This window comes from Calidris pugnax, unplaced genomic scaffold (assembly GCF_001431845.1).
Source record: "Calidris pugnax isolate Ruff unplaced genomic scaffold, ASM143184v1 scaffold177, whole genome shotgun sequence".
NCBI lineage: Eukaryota > Metazoa > Chordata > Aves > Charadriiformes > Scolopacidae > Calidris > Calidris pugnax.
This window is the reverse complement of record NW_015090909.1, coordinates 2,102,835-2,119,761: the sequence shown is the minus strand read 5'-3', so window position 1 is coordinate 2,119,761 and position 16,927 is coordinate 2,102,835. Positions and strand designations below refer to the sequence as shown.

The 16,927-nt window shown below is 43.4% G+C and overlaps 1 protein-coding gene across 3 annotated transcripts in view; it reads left to right on the top strand.

Annotated features, from left to right (window-relative positions):
* Positions 1–14,181, top strand: part of CSTF3 (cleavage stimulation factor, 3' pre-RNA, subunit 3) — a 49,337-nt gene extending 35,156 nt beyond the window's left edge. For 2 of the 3 annotated variants that reach the window (XM_014949258.1, XM_014949259.1), the window contains 13 exons: positions 1,876–1,953; positions 2,156–2,318; positions 2,835–2,944; positions 3,412–3,528; positions 4,584–4,658; positions 6,065–6,208; positions 6,291–6,393; positions 8,637–8,706; positions 9,850–10,045; positions 11,671–11,824; positions 12,220–12,314; positions 12,446–12,506; positions 13,480–14,181. In XM_014949258.1, the coding sequence (XP_014804744.1) occupies positions 1,876–1,953; positions 2,156–2,318; positions 2,835–2,944; positions 3,412–3,528; positions 4,584–4,658; positions 6,065–6,208; positions 6,291–6,393; positions 8,637–8,706; positions 9,850–10,045; positions 11,671–11,824; positions 12,220–12,314; positions 12,446–12,506; positions 13,480–13,682 (1,569 nt within the window). In that variant the 3' untranslated portion in view covers positions 13,683–14,181. The remainder of the gene's footprint in view (positions 1–1,875; positions 1,954–2,155; positions 2,319–2,834; positions 2,945–3,411; positions 3,529–4,583; positions 4,659–6,064; positions 6,209–6,290; positions 6,394–8,636; positions 8,707–9,849; positions 10,046–11,670; positions 11,825–12,219; positions 12,315–12,445; positions 12,507–13,479) is intronic. The other variant, XM_014949261.1, reaches the window with a different exon arrangement.
* The last annotated feature ends 2,746 nt before the right edge of the window (positions 14,182–16,927 follow it).

The window sequence follows — 16,927 nt, the reverse complement described above, 5'->3', positions numbered from 1 at the left end:
TGAAGGCTGTCACTGCTGGTTCCTGCTACTTCCATTAATACGTAGGGAGACTGTCAAAACAGTAGCTGAAAGATGTCCCACATTCGATCTGTGTCTCCTTCTAGTTGAGGCAGCTCTGGCTGATGCCTGTAGCACAACCCAGCACCTCGGGCTGTTCAGAGCTGCTGGAATCCAAGGGCCAGTCCTCTGCTTGGAGATGGGTTTCTGCATGCCCTGTTCTGGCTGGGCTGGCCTCGAGGGGACGGGCTGCTGCGGGCACAGGGACGGACGTGCTGCTCACCAGAGGGGCTCTTGGAGAGGGAAAGTGATTGCCCACATCAAGTAGCCCAACAGCACAGAGATTACGTGTGGGTCTTGTTATGAGAAGTTACTGGCTATTTGCTGCAATTAAAATACACTCAGGCTTCCATTTAGCTCAGACGGTAGCCACTGGGTAGCAATATCAGCCTGTCAGTCAGCAGTATCAACACACAGTCAAAAGTTGTGACACCCCTAGTGAGACACAGAAGTGACAATTTTGGCTCGCAGAGCTGTACGGCTGCATCTCATGAGGCTGGGAGTGCTTCCTGGGAGAACATTGCTGCTGCTGCCTTAGTCTGGTCCTGGGTTAACTGGGGCATTGCTGGTTTTGTATGAGAACTGGCCCAGATGGGTAGCCCAGACAGCACTCTGTGCAAGTCCGGGGGGGGCCTACAGGAGAGATGGGGGGGGACTCTATCAGGGGGTGTAGTGATAGGAGGAGGGGTAGCGATTTTAAACTGAAAGAGGGGAGATTTAGGTTAGATATCGGGAATAAATTCTTTCCTGTGAGGGTGGTGAGACACTGGTACAGGTTGTCCAGGGAAGCTGAGGATGCCCTATTCCTGGAGGTGTTCAAGGCCAGGCTGGATGGGGCTTTGAGCAACCTGCTCTGGTGGGAGGTGTCCCTCCCAGGGCAGAGGGGTTGGAACTAGGTGATCTTTAAGGTCCCTTCCAACCCAGACCATTCTGTGATCTTCAGTGATTAGTTGATCCCCAGCCCGGGTGCCAGTCTGGAATAGACTGAAAGCTTTGCTCGCCTTCCTCAAAGCCCTCACAAGCCACACCAGCAAAATCCACCCTGACACAGGCACAAACAAAAGGGTGGTTGCTTATCCTACCATAAGAGTGATTCTCTGAGATTTTGTTTGTGCCTGGGACCCCCTGACCAGGCCTGTGTTGCTGATGGTGAGGTGTGGGTTGTACCTGGAGGCCCGGCTGCCCCAAACTCCCTGCTGCTCTTGCTCAGCAGCACAGTGTGTGGTCCTGGAGGGGAGTCACTGTCTGCGGTGACAGGGCTCAAGTCTCTCTCAGCTGATGTATATGGCTGGGTGTGTGTTGAAAATATCCTCCTTTAAAAGCTGTCAGGTACTTCAGGAACAGAGGAGAAGGCAGAGCTTTGACATCGATCTCTGTTGTTACTTTTCCAAGAAGACTGCTCAGGTGCTGTCTCAGTCTTCACCGGGTGAACAGCAGCAAGGCAGGGAGCTGGGGCTGACTAGGCACTGGCCAGGATTTATAAGGAAAAGTATAAATCACAAGTGCATTCTTTCCACTTTCTCCCCCAGCAGGTTTATGTAAAGTTCATTGTATTTTGGAAAGCTGTAAGAGATTAAAATATAGTGAGGTGCTTCAGGTCAGTTGATTTTTGGAAGTCAGTTTATTCTCTGTTAAATAAGTTCTTGCCCATCCCTTTATTTGGAGAAACACGGTACCTTTTGAGATCAGTATTTTAAAATAACTTTGTTCTTGCTCACTTTTGCATCCCCTTTGAGGCTCTTCCTGTTTAAAATGTGATTCAGTATTTCCACAGTGAAATTGCCCATTCCCAGTTTTTTTTTTTTCACCCTTCTCCAGGGCATCAATATTCACTTAGCTAAGAAGATGATTGAAGACAGGAGTAGAGATTACATGAATGCACGACGTGTGGCAAAGGTACACCCTTCTGTTGACTTTTCATTGTTCTGTTTAATTCTACAAGCTAGTGTTAAACTTAGTTCTTATTTTCAAATAAAAGTGTGTGTTAGACTAATAAGGTCGGTAGGCTAAAATACTTGTGTCAGTTTTATAAAGCATAACCTAAAATAAGTGTTTAAGGTGTTTACATCTGCTGTTCAAAACACCGCTTCTCTTTCAGGAATATGAGACGGTGATGAAAGGTCTGGATCGCAACGCTCCCTCTGTCCCCCCCCAAAATACCCCCCAAGAGGCTCAGCAGGTAGACATGTGGAAGAAATACATCCAGTGGGAAAAGAGCAATCCTCTGCGTACAGAAGATCAAACTCTTATAACAAAAAGAGGTAATTAGACACTGTGCTAGGACGTGTAGAATTATATTTCTTAGCTCTGCTAATGACCACCAGCATAAGTAATGATGTGATTTGGTGTTCAAGGACCATGCTGTAGCAGAAGTTAATCAAGTTTCTTGAACTGCGTGGGCATTTTATTTAAACTCCTCTTTAGTTTTTGCTCAAGCCAAGCTGAAAGTAATACATGGATTTTGGGAGACAGTGCTACAGTCATGTGCCACTGAACTTTCACTGGAGCTCAGGAAATGGTGGATCACAGCCTGATTTTATGGCTTATGTTCTCCGATGAGTTCTGCTTCTTCCTCTGTGGATGGGGCAGGTTTTAGCTGCTGGTTATGATTCATAAACTTCCTGGCAATGTAAAAGAACTGCTGTTGTGATCGTTGTATTCAAAGTCAATTGGTGTTAACACTGCCCAATATATTTGCTGGGTTTTGTATTTCATACTTCCGTTGTGTGAGATGGTACTGTAATATACAAGGAGTGTTTCTTGCATTTTTCCCCCAGTTATGTTTGCCTATGAGCAATGCCTTCTGGTTCTGGGCCATCACCCAGATATCTGGTATGAAGCTGCACAGTACCTCGAGCAATCTAGTAAACTGCTAGCTGAAAAAGGGGTAAGCACGTTGCTGTCAGTTTTCACTGAATTTCACTGAATTTCTAGAGTTGGAAGGGACCATAGAGATCATCTAGTCCAACTCCCCTGCTGAAGCAGGATTGCCTATTTCATTGCGTTGACGTGGTGTACTGTTAATTTTTCCTCAAATACTTAAAAACTGGGGGGTGGGGTGTGAAAAATAATTAACGCCATAAGTTGTGTCATGTTCAGAATTTTTAAATTGGGACTGTTTTAAAAAATAAAAATAATTGCATATTATTTTGGTGTTGGGCAGTTTTAGGTCTGGGGTGGGTTTTTTTTGGCCTAATCTTGTGATTCCTTAAGTACTGGGGAGGCAATTATCTCTTTACTGGAGCAAAGCATGGAAGTTCACTGGGACTTTTCACACACACAAGATATTCCATAGATTGGCCTTCATTGTCACAGATGCTGAACAATTATGTTATCATACTTATTTTATAACAGGACATGAACAATGCTAAGCTTTTCAGTGATGAGGCTGCTAATATTTATGAAAGAGCGATCAGCACTTTATTAAAGAAGAATATGCTTCTTTATTTTGCATATGCAGATTATGAAGAGGTGAGCAAAACCAGTGATGTACTGACATTAAAACCCAAAGACATCTCCCATCAATAACGTCATTTATTTGAACCATACTGAATACACAGAATTGTGTAGAATTAATTTACCCATTCTTCTGGCCTTAACATCATTCAGTGTTCCTGAGACTGAGCTGACAAAATGGAGAGAAAAAACCCATAATATGATTTAAATTTTTTTTTTAAATCTACTGTCTTTCCACTTGCATATTGACTATATTTTTCAAATAACTGTGAATCTGAAAGGCTGATAAGTTTACATTTACCAGGGCATCGGCTTGTTTCCTTTTAATATGGGGATAAAGAATATGTTTCCTGTCTACCTCTTGGGGGTTTAGTGTTTGTATGTGCGTGGCTGTGAGGGAGGATGGGAAGCACCCTACACTGCAGCTTTCTTGAGAAATCTGTGTACCCAGGCTACCACCATGTTGCACAGCCTCCCTAAGGAGTTGGTTTGGCACCTGGACCATCAGGAGTAAAGGCCATTTCCCACTGGTCAGACAGGGGCTGGGCAGTCCGCTGCAGGATATATTTTGCCAATTTATCATAATATGGAAGAGTCTTTGCAGGAAGATCCTGAGGACGACAGCAAAAAAAAAACCACCCTTTGCCCTTAAAAGAAAAGGGCTTCCTTGGCTTTCAGTGCAGCTTCTTGTATCTATCTATATATGTATCTATCTTATAGCTGGTTTTCCCAACTGTCTGCACATTATTTCTAGACAGAGGTAGAGGAAACAGTGGCCCTACCCCAAACACCTACAATGGCAGCTCTGCTGCAGTATTGCTAAATTAGAAAAAGGCTTCAGAGACTCTTGACAAGCATGTACGTAAGCACTACTGAGAAATTAATGTGGGAAGTAAAGAAATGACTGCACAAGACAAAAAATTCATCCGATCAAAGGGATATATAGTGTCCAACTGGGGGAAAAAGGAAACAAAAATGTTAGGTTTTTTCTTCAGACTGATTTCTGCATTCTCAGAGGTGATCTGTAGTAGCATTACCAAGCAGCCTGTGCTTCCTTTTTATTTACTTAGAGCCGAATGAAGTACGAGAAGGTACACAACATCTACAACCGACTCCTGGCTATTGAGGACATTGATCCCACTCTGGTAAGAGGATCCTTGGCACTGAGTTTTTCCACGTGTGCGTGGGTAGGCACCCGAGTACACCCAGAGAATGGGGAGGTGCTGACAGGAGTTCATTGGGTCACAAGGGTGATTGAGCAGGTGGAGGACTGAGATGACAGAATTAGATTAAAATTTCAGCAAGGTTGGTAATTATAGCCTTTAATCCACTTAGATACACCAAGTCACATGTACTTTTCTCCTCTGTCTCTTTGGGAAAATCTCTTAAGTGGTGAAGGTGAAGTTATAATATACTAGATTTCATGATGCATCTCGTAAGAATTGGTGTATGTTTTGTTGGCTCAACTAAAATTTCATTTTGCCTCCCCTTAACTGATTAAAAGCACGTTGCTTTTGCCCATTGTTCTCCCCACAGAGAAGTACACCATCCTGTGTACATGTAGTTTGCAAATAAATTTGTAATGCATCATGTAAGTATCAAAGAATAGTGCAGAACCTCTGCTTAAGTTATATAGTGAACAACATTGTCCGTAGTGCCAGCTGTGTTGGTACTGAACAAATGGTGTAAGAAGTAGCCTGCTCTCAAAAAGATATTTAAAAATAGACACAACAAAGCATCAGAAGGAAAAAGAAGGTCTGAGGTCTAAAATTAAACAACAGAGGAAAGGTATCCATTTACTGACGTGCTCTATTCATTAAACACAGATTCTAATGCTTCCCAAATACACAGTTTCTGTGAAGCCACATACCAGCTCCCCTTACTTGAGGAAGGCTGTTAATTGTGATCTAATTCAGAGTGGAGGAAAGTTAAATCCCAAAGAAAGGCAGGTCACAAATTGGCCACTGAATTAAACAGCACATTGATTATTTCCTTGATCAGGTATAAGTATTTGCAGACAGGATGATTTGTATCTTGGTTTGTGTAGTGTACAGTAAAATGCTTCATCAGGCCCTTTGATTGTTCTTTAGCCTTGTGGATGTCTTAACTGTATTGGGAAGTTACCATTTTTACAGTAAGCCTCTAGTTCTCTGAAAGCACCAGCTTACGTAAATTACATTCATCTACTTACTTCCCCTGCCTTCAAAAATCTGTATGTTAACTATTGGCATTTCAGGGGATCAGTCTTAGCTATATTCCATTTTTTTTTAATTTATATAAAAAGCCCTGCCTCAGTATTTCTAGCAAAACAACATAAAGCACAACAGAGTCTTGTTTCTGTTATGACTTATTAGCTGTATTTTGTCAGTGAAGATTATTTCAGATATAATAAAAAAAACTGCATTATACCCTGTTATGACTTATTAGCTGTATTTTGTCAGTAAAGATTATTTCAGATATAATAAAAAAACTGTATTATAGCTTAGTATTCTTTGTTAGTGCTGATACTATAAATTAATTAATTAATACTGCCTATTAATATGCACCTTAGGTTTATATCCAATATATGAAATTTGCAAGGCGAGCAGAAGGCATCAAATCTGGAAGAATGATATTTAAGAAAGCAAGAGAAGATGCCCGGACCCGCCATCACGTCTACGTTACAGCAGCTTTAATGGAGTATTACTGCAGTAAGGTAATCAGAGATGCTCTGTCTGATAGGAGTGTCAGGAGGGTGGGTAGCTCACTGAAACTAATCACTTCTTTTTTGTTTGCAGGATAAATCTGTGGCCTTCAAGATTTTTGAGCTAGGGCTGAAAAAATATGGGGACATTCCAGAATATGTCCTGGCATACATCGACTACCTTTCTCACCTTAATGGTAAGCTTTACGCTTCGAGAGGTCTAACGGAGCCTTAATCTGCCTTCTCTGGGAGGTTAGGGTCAGGCCAAGTTTTTTGTATTATTACTGCAGTAAGGTAATCAGAGATGCTCTATCTGATAGGAGTGTCAGGAGGGGGAGTAGCTCACTGAAACTCACTTCTTTTTTGTTTGCAGGATAAATCTGTGGCCTTCAAGATTTTTGAGCTAGGGCTGAAAAAATATGGGGACATTCCAGAATATGTCCTGGCATACATCGACTACCTTTCTCACCTTAATGGTAAGCTTTACGCTTCGAGAGGTCTAACGGAGCCTTAATCTGCCTTCTCTGGGAGGTTAGGGTCAGGCCAAGTTTTTTGTATTTTAGGTTTAATTCTTGGAGAGCAATGAAACCTCTTCATAAAACTCAGCAATTAATTTGGAAAAAAAAAAACAAAACAACCCTGCTGTTTTGCCCTTTCTGAAGTTCCAAAAGTGCATTGACATTAGATCTTGATTCTACTGAATAGAGGAGAGTGAACTTTCCAAATTGCCACTCACTTGTGTTAGAGCAGCTTTACAGCCTCTGCTCGGAACAGCGGGGAGAGCACGGAGAAAGCTGAATCCTGGGGAAAACGAGCAAGAGGAGAGTGAACTTTCCAAATTGCCACTCCCTTGCATTAGAGCAGCTTTACAGCCTCTGCTCGGAACAGCGGGGAGAGCACGGAGAAACCTGAATCCTGGGGAAAACAATCAATGGGAGGTTGAAATCAGCAGGAGGGGAGGGATGGGTTAGTTGGTCTCCACTAGAATTAATTTAAACTCTCTCCCCAAAGATAGATAAGACGGGCAAGGTACAAAAGCAATATTGTGAGTATTGTCCCTGCTCAGAAGTCGCTGGGGAGCTGGTTTGCAGTGTGAGGAGCAGGGCAGGGGCAAGGCACATTGCTCTGTCTGAGGGGAGCCCGGGCAGGAGGTGGTGGTGGAATGTCTCTGTGTGGGATTCCCCTGATGCAGGAGTTAGTATGTTCAAAGAAGCCTGAGCTGCTGTGGGGAGCAGGGGCTGACAGAGAGCTTTGTGTGGAACTCTCCTGCTCCGTGTTTCACGGGGAGTTAGAGAAGAGGGAGAGGAGCAGTTCAGCCCAGGTTCTTCTCCTGCGCGGTCCTGTCTGCCAGGTGCTCACTAGATTTTCAGATTTCTTCAGGCATTTCTTCACGTGTTCAGTAGTTGAGCTCAGTGTTTGTAGCATAACACCACTGAGGTGTAACACGGTCTGGATTTTATTACCAATTGCCAGCCTAATTTTGTGAGCCAGCCCCCACGCCGCGGGGGTGAGCGGTGGCTGCAGGTCACTGTGCTGCTGCATCTTCTGAACCTCCCAGTGTGCTCTGCAGGCACCAGGCACGGGAGTCTCTCCTGTCAGACTACAGTACCTTTCTTGCAGACTCTGAAAGTTTGAACAGATTCAGAGCTTTTTTTTTTTTCCTCTCCTGTGAGCTGTAAACAGAGAGATTTTTTTCAAGTCAAAGTACATTTAATTTTGCAAGAAATGGTTTGAGGTTAATATGAGTAATTGAAATGCCTCTCCATAGATTGCCGTCAGAAAAAATAATCACAAAACTTGCCAGTGTATTGCTCTGTTTTAGCAGACTCTGCTGAAAAACAAGAGAATTGATCACTAAACTTTGGTAAATATAAGATAGTGTAAAACACAGTGTGGGAGACAGGGCAGAGGCTGGCAGTTCTAACCCACCCACCACTCCTGTCCCCCAGCTGGCAATGTGCAAAGGCTGACAGCTCACTGGGAACCAGGTCTGATAATTTTGGGAGGACTACTGAGGAATATACAAGTGTATTAATATTGCCCTAATGTAAAAGGGAAGTAATGGATTGAAAGGCAAAAATTAAAATTACCGAGTTACGCTGTTGTGATAATTAAAGAAAATGAAAAAAACAGAGATCCTGTAGAGATTGCCAGGCAATAGCTGCGCTGCTATAAAAGGACCCGTATTAGGATCAGTTTGTTGCTATCAACAAAAACAAACTTTCAAATAACAAATTCACAGTAGAATTTAACATTGGTAAAGTTTTATGCAGGTGTTCAGATTTTTTCTTCTACTTTACTGAAATTCAAATCCAGATGTCAGAATGTCAACCTTATATTTAATTCAGTGTACACATTTCTTTGGCTGGAAATGGTTTTTAAATTGTCTTTAATATATTTTACTCAGTGTGATTTTTCTTTTTTCTTTCTATTTTTAAAGAGGACAATAACACAAGAGTTTTGTTTGAACGTGTTTTAACTTCAGGGAGCCTTCCACCTGAGAAATCTGGGTACGTCTGCAAAAGCAGTTTCACTACACCACAAAAGATACATAACCCCTTGTGACTACAAACATCCCAAAGAAATTAGAAAAATAAACAGCAGGACAAAAATAGGTACAGATGTTCCTTCCCCTTGTCATGCTGTCCCTGTCCCACTTGCGGTGAAATTCATTAATTTGTTGAATTTGAAACCTCATTGATGCGGGATTGTCGAGGACAGAGTGCAAAATAGTGAAAGAACCAGAAAGGACTTGGATTAACCACTCACTGCCACGTTTTCATTACTACCTTTTAAGTTTATTTCTCTGAAAAAATGCTTACCAAAGCCTTTGTGGTCCAAGCATTCACCATTATTATTCTGGTAGCCAAAGGCATCCAACCTCAGAAATGGAACATGGTGCTGCTGTGCACGTTCATTCTGCACTTCAGCTCTCATCTTTCGTGAGAGATGTTTCTATGTCCATTTTAAAAGTGAGAAACCCCAGGAATTTAAAAGCTGAACCTTCTTCAAAGGTGAACTCCAAAGCTAAAATGGAAGTTGAATCAAGTCCAGAAATATGGTCACTTCTTCAAAGGTGAACTCCAAAGCTAAAATGAAATCATTCTGAATCAAGTCCAGAAATATGGTCAGATGTTACTTAAGTTATATATGAGATTTTCCACAGAGAAATAAGCATTAACTATATATATATATGTAGCTATATAAAATTCTGAAGTGCTGCCTGTTGCAATACAGGGTATTGCTTTGCTTGCTAGAATATGCTAGTCTGGGCAGATGGGCTAAATCATAATCTGTGTTGACAAGTCCTTCACATGTTAGGGTCAGAGTGAAATTCTGTGTAGTGGGAAGAGTCTATTTGTGCGTCTTACATTGATGGTAAAAGCTCACCTCAAATGCTGAAGTCATTTACTGCAGTAATCCTTTCCCTTTCATAACAAAGTCCTTTACAATCCACTAGATCGAAAGCTTTTACAGAAATATGTCAGGCCCTGGGAAGGCAATGCACCTTATAGATGCATCTAAAATAAACAACAGCAATCTGTGTTCCCAGATACCTCCTTTGAGCCTCTCCTCTGGGGTGTTTTTTGGTTGGGGCGTGATCAGTAATTCTTCCTCCTTCAGCAACTGTCTGTTTGTCTCTTCTTTTACAGGGAAATCTGGGCTCGGTTTTTAGCTTTTGAAAGTAACATTGGTGATCTAGCTAGTATCCTGAAAGTTGAAAAACGGAGGTTTACGGCCTTCAAGGAAGAATATGAGGGTAAAGAGACAGCTCTGCTGGTGGACAGGTATAAGTTCATGGACTTGTACCCTTGCTCTGCCAGCGAACTGAAGGCTCTTGGTTATAAGGTGAGTGGATAAGAACGCTTAATTTTACTGTTATTGTTTCCAATCCTAGCAAACTTAAGCAATTCCTCAGCCCCCGGGAAGGCCCCTGTGTTAACGCCGTCACCCCCCGCTACGGGCCTGTGCTGCAGACTTGAACCTGAGCTGCTTCACAACCCACAGCTCTTGGGGTGGGTGGTGGGTTGGGTCATCTGTGTGACACGTGGCTGGCTGCCCTTCTGCTCCAGCCAGAGAGCCATCTTAAACCCAGCATCCCATGGTCCCAGGGACTGCTGCAAAGGGCTCGGGAGAACTATCTATGGAGACGAGATAGTTCCCTGCCTTTTTTCAGTTGTTAATTACGGTTCAAGCACCTTGCTGCTGCCATTCAGGAGTCAAAGTCTGGGCCAGACACCCCTATCTGGTGGTCTCTTATCTCATTTCTGACCATGTGTATTTCAACAACTGTTTTAGTCGTGTGGAAGGCTGTAACGATTTGGAAAACCATTAGAACAGAATAAAATCCAGGGAAGTTGTGGCTGCCCCATCCCTGGAGGTGTTCAAGGCCAGGCTGGATGGGGCCTTGAGCAACCTGCTCTGGTGGGAGGTGTCCCTGCCCAGGGCAGGGGGGGTGGAACTCAATGATCTTTGAGGTCCCATTCTATGATTCTATGAAAATGTTGATTTTATTATTATTTTTAAGCATGATGTAAAATAGAACCCAAACCATTCTATGGTTCTATGAAAATGTTGATTTTATTTTTTTTTTTAAGCATGATGTAAAATATGCTGCCAGGGAAGCAGAAGCAGCTCTGCTGGAGGAACTGCTTTTTCCCACATGCATGAACTGTTGGTTCATGTCTCAAAAATAGTGCCTCGGCTGCCAGTCATTTCTTACAGAGAAAAGTAATTTTTGAAAAATAAAGAAGTCATCAAAGTTAGCAAAGCAGCTGAGTCGTTGGGTCTTCACACAGCTGTAAAATAACCTGATGGGTGGAAATAAGAGTCCCACTGAGCCACTGAATAGTTTTAATGCAGTTGGGACAAAGTTAACTCTAAGTTCCAGGTGTGCCTACAGGAGAGTATGTCGTGATAAAAGCAGGGGAGGTGGCGTGTGCCCGAGATGAGTCAGCCCTTGGGCTGATTTCCTGCCGCTTGCAACGTGCCAAAATATAATCCCATTTGAAGGGAGGCTTTTTGTGCCCGCTGACTGCCTTATGCTTGCTTTCTCCTCCAGCTAAAGCGGCCGAGGGAATGAAATGAGGGAGAAATCCTTATGCTTGCTTTCTCCTCCAGCTAAAGCAGGAGGGGATGAAATGAGGGAGAAACGATAGTTGTGAAGGCCTAATGGTCTGCACCTGTTCACCTAAATATTTTCAACCTAAAAAAAAAGGGGCCACTCAAAAATGACAAATGCGGTCCCATTCGATAACAAAACCAAGTGTTTCCACTGCCAGCTGGGACACCGTAGGACTAAAATGTTTGATGAAAACAGGCAAGCTTTGCCCAGATGGTCTTCTAAGAGGACATCTGAAATTGTAACGATGACAAAGTGAGAATAAGCGACTGGTCTAGAGATGTTTTGTTCTGTAATTCAGAGAAGCTGGGCGATGCTGCCAGGCTGAGTGCTCTCTCTCTGGCTTTGGCAGGACGTGTCCCGTGCCAAGCTGGCAGCCATCATTCCTGACCCCGTGGTTGCACCTTCCATCGTGCCTGTTCTCAAAGACGAAGTGGACAGAAAACCCGAATATCCCAAACCGGACACTCAGCAGATGATCCCATTCCAGCCCAGACACTTAGCACGTAAGTCAGACCGACACCGGGACGTGGTTCCCTTTCACCCAACGGCAAGTTGTTAAGCTGTTTGTGTTTAGCAAAGCTGATCACAGGGACTCCCCTGCTCCTCAGTCACCTAAACATGTACTTAGATTTTAGGCTGTTATTTAATTGGATCGCTAAAGGCATCTATGTTTTACTTACTAAGGTCATATGGAAATAAGTACAAGCAGTTCGGGGTCTGGTAAATGGTAATAAGCTGTTCCACACACTGCTTATAGACTTCAGATCACTGACTAAACAATGTATAATTAGAGGCAAAAGTGACAGGGCAGTAATTACATGCATGGAATAGTAATGCTGCCCCAGCAGTTGGAGTCTAGCTGTCTTGCACTGCCTTCACAGTGTTTTTCTTCCCACAGCTCCAGGTTTACATCCCGTCCCGGGTGGGGTATTTCCTGTTCCACCAGCAGCTGTAGTTCTCATGAAGCTCCTGCCACCTCCTGTTTGTTTTCAGGTTTGTTTTAATGAATGCTGAAACCTTCAAAAAGTTATAGAAGAGATTCTGTTTTGACAGAAGCGCAGTGTGTATCGCTCTATTGAAAATAATCTTCTAAGCTTTTTTTTTTCCTTTTTTTAACATATCAGGGTCCCTTTGTTCAAGTGGATGAGCTCATGGAGATATTTAGAAGATGCAAACTGCCAGACAGTAAGTTATTTGTTCGCTCTGGAGTCTGTGATAGCGCTGCATATGACTTTGTTTTACATATGGATATCACTGTCTAAAACCCAGAGCTCATTTACAGATGTGTAATTATTGTTTAAGAGAGTACTGTTGAACTGGCTGTGTTTGTAGGTTGGAGCCTACACAGAGATGTTTGTACATTTAACTGTGGGGAGATCAAAAAGCTGCAAATCACCAGCTGCTACTTTAATAACATTTTGGTGGTAACCATTAAAAGAAAGAAATGGAGATTTCCAGAATATCCTCTAAGAGCAGCACGGCAATCTTCCAGCAGCACTGTAACTGTAACATGAAATGACAAATGTGCAGTGTGGTAGGTTCATTGGGAGGTGTAACCCAATGCACATTGTTGTAGTGCATAAGAACAATTCAAGAACAGTGTTTTCTGAGAAGGTAGAGTTCTATAAAAAGAGGACAGATCCATCCTTGAGGCTACAGCAGAGGATAATATGCTGCTTTTCACCCCCTCTGTTAGTTTAAGGAGCAAATTATTAGAGAGAAAGTTAGGATTTAATTTCCTGTAGAGTGAAAATAAAACATCTATTTAAATTACACGTAGTATTTTTTCAGCTTTCTGTGTTGGTAAGCAGAAAGTGACTGGCTGTGCATACTTTGGGATGAATCATGAACTGCCTCTGCTGTTTCCCCAATACGCTCTCCTGTTTTATTAAGCTTGCAAATGTCCTCAGTACTTGTGTAAAGGGAGGTCTCCAGCTGAAGCAGCAGCATTTACCTTATAATTAGTGTTTGCCAGAGCTCAGCGTTTTAGACAGTCGAGATTTCCTTCTTAACATTTGTAGAACAGGGTGGGAAAATGTCTCGCTTTCCAGAAATCCTCACACCGTATGTATTGTCTTGGTGCCCCTGTCTGCAGGCTTATTTTCTAACTGGGGAGTTTAGTTTGCCAAATTAAATGAATCTTTCTCTCTTTGTGCAGCTGTTGATGAAGCTGTACGAATAATTACCGGAGGCCTACCCGAAATAGCTGTGGAAGGCAACGGACCTGTGGAGAACAACGCCGTGCTCAATAAGGCTGTTAAGAGACCACACGAAGATTCTGATGATGATGAGGAGAAAGGCTCTGTCGTCCCCCCCGTACACGACATTTACAGAGCGCGGCAGCAGAAGAGAATCCGGTGAAACAAGTCTGGGGTTCTCCTGGGCCACACAAAGACTTGCATTGAGTCCGTCACTCTCTGACACGGCAAACATTTAAAAGGGACAGCTGCAAACAGAAAAAAATCTTGAAAATGGTTTTGTTACTGTGGTGCCTCTTCTCCCATATGGTTCTCGACGCGGAAACAGCCAGAACAACCTTAGAACGTGCTCTGAACAAAACTAACTCGGTTTGCAAAACCAACAGCGCAAAATGTCAAACCTGCATTTTGTTCTTCAAGGGTGTTCACATCTACCACTTGGAATCTTGTGGGGTTTCAACAGTTTTATTTTAAAAACTGGATGGCTTATACTTGTGAAGCATTTTTAATTCACGTTTTCTGGAAAACAGTTGTTCTCAGTTTGTTCATGTAGTGTCCTGCCTTATTGTTCATTTTTATTTATGGCAGAATGTACGGAATCTGTTTTGTAGTTGAAAATGGAAAAAAAAACATTCCTTTAAAATAAAAGGATATCCATAACATCATGCCTCATTCCGGTTTTATTCAAACACAACAAGTTACTTCTTAAATATTACTCAGCCACTTCAAAAGCGATGTTAATAAGACCATCACAGGAAATTGATCAGAGCATACATATTAGAATGAGCTTTTTCTCCATGTTTCTAGATACAGTAGACTTCTGCTTTGGATTCCAGGACTGTTGAAAGAAGACAGCATTGTGAAGAGAGACTGGGTAGGTATTTCTAATGGGGATTGTCCAGGAGTACGGGCTGACACAGGCTGGTCCTGGATCCCTGCATGGGGCTCCCGCTTCGTATACAAAGGGAGGTGTTATATATGAGCTACCTGGGCTCCCCTGTTACTTTCAAACAAGCTAACAAAAACAGTGTGAATTTTCCAAGAGGTTTCTATGCATCTGTTTTAGATTTTAACTTGTAGCCAACTGTCCAGAACTGCGCTCCGGTAGCACAGCAAGAACCCCCCCAGGACTACAGGAAATTCAGCTACTTGGACAATTTGGAAGCTGTTCCCACCCCCAGCAGCAGAGGTGACCACAGGGGAGCACCTGCTCCGCCAGAGGGAAGGGTGAGAGAGCAGCTGGGTAACCACAGGAGCCTTCGCACGGAGGTAAGCTCTGGCCTTATCAATCCTAAATTTCTCTTCTGCTTTGCCACTGAACCCTATCTTCCCATTTCTTTGAAAGAGGATGGAGAGAAACCATCCGTCAACCACTCTTGTTAAAGAAATAAAACCACCTGGGAAAATCCCAAATGTGATTTGTCCTCCTGGGCATTTATTAGTGTCTCTGCAGACCCCTGCTGTTGGAAGGCCTCCAGCACCCCCCGAGAGGCACCCGTTCCCTCTGTGCCCCCCCAGTGGTGGGACTGGAGCCAGATGGGACCATTGCACTTCTTTCTGTGAGAAGCCTCAGGATCAAACCCCTGCTGTGAGGAGCCATGGACGTGCTGTGCCCACCCTGCCAGACAGAGGCACAAGGGGCAGCCCCAAGATAGGATCAAACCCCTGCTGTGAGGAGCCATGGGACGTGCTGTGCCCACCCTGCCAGACACATGCACGAGGGGCAGCCCCAAGACGAGCAGGAATTGGCCATGGTGGACATCTGGCCCCCAAATTCCAGGCCTGGGAGCAGCCGTCGCCTACATGAGCAGGTACAATTTTATCTCTTGCCAGTGCAGTGCCATTCATTCCACCATCAGTCACCTACCTAGCAAAGCCTTTCCCAGGTGTGGTGTTTCACCACCACCTGGTTCCTCCTCACAGCCTTGAGCTCATCCCCTACAGCACCTCATTGCCTTTCTGCAGTATCCTTCATTCATAGGGCTCTGCAAAGGCAGCTTCTAGGCAATGCTAACAAAACAACAGCAGCAGCTTATAACTTCTGCAACTCATTTAACAGAAATGAAACCAGCTTTGTTTCGGTTATTAATTTTTTTAATATATCCAGCAATAATGCTTCTGGTAGCTCTTTTGTTATGCAGCCTACTGAATTAATTGTTTGGAGCTGCAGAGCTATGGGCTGTATTTTGAGGTGGATCCTGCACCAATAACCAATATTGCAGCTGCAGGAGGCTTGAAGCCCACTGAAGTATCCTTTGCCAAGTCAAACGGTGAGACAGACCGTCACCACAAACATACTCCAATTATTTTTTTTCTGGCAAACCAACCTACTCATGTTTGAGTTATCAAAGAAAGCAAAATTGAATCTATCTGAGTATATTCAGCCAAGAGAAAAATCACTTGTCTGAGCTGGTGATCTCTTACAGAGTTTTGGTGGGGTTTTTTTTCCCTTGGGGAAGGGGGTTTGTAATCAATGAGAGCCAATTTGTTTTACAGTTGCACGGGTTAATATGGAATAAAAGGTCTTCCTCATCCCACCTTCCTCCAAACTCAGTTAGTGCAGCTGTACCCACACTGACAGTTAAAGTAAAACTAGAAAGGGAGCATCAATGCTGATTCATAATCGAGTGCTTCCTTCTAGAAGTTCTATTATTTTGGTTGGCTCATTGATTGATAAAATGAACCTGGATGTTAGAAATAAAAGGGGCCTTTTACTTAGTTATTTATTTAATTTTTAAATTTAAAAATTATGTAAGAAGACAACATATTCTATCTTGGATAGTCTAGGACTTGGGATACATTGTTTGTAACTATGAACTTTGCTTTCATAAAATCATCAAATTTTGGTTACTGTAATACAGCATTATGCTCAACTACAGGAAAATTTCAGCTGTACTTATCTCCTAGCTGGGCCTCAAGCTGCAGTAAGGCTCTGAGATCACAGAACAGTTTGGGTTGGAAGGGACCTTAAAGATCATCTCGTTCCAACCCCCCTGCCCTGGGCAGGGACACCTCCCACTAGAGCAGGTTGCTCAAGGCCCCATCCAGCCTGGCCTTGAACACCTCCAGGGATGGGGCATCCTCAGCTTCCCTGGACAACCTGTTCCAGTGCCTCACCACCCTCACCACAAAGAAATTCTCCGCCAGTGTCTCACCACCCTCACCATAAAGAAATTCTTTCTGATACCTAACCTAAATCTCCCCTCTTTCAGTTTAAAACCATTCCCCCTCGTCCTGTCACTCCACTCCCTGATAAAGAGTCCCTCCCCAGCTCTCCTGTAGGCCCCTGTAGGTACTAGAAGGTCATCATAAGGTCTCCCCGGAGCCTTCTCTTCTCCAGGCTGAACCAACCCCAACTCTCTCAGTCTGTCTTCACAGGAGAGGTGCTCCAGCCCTCTGATCATCTTC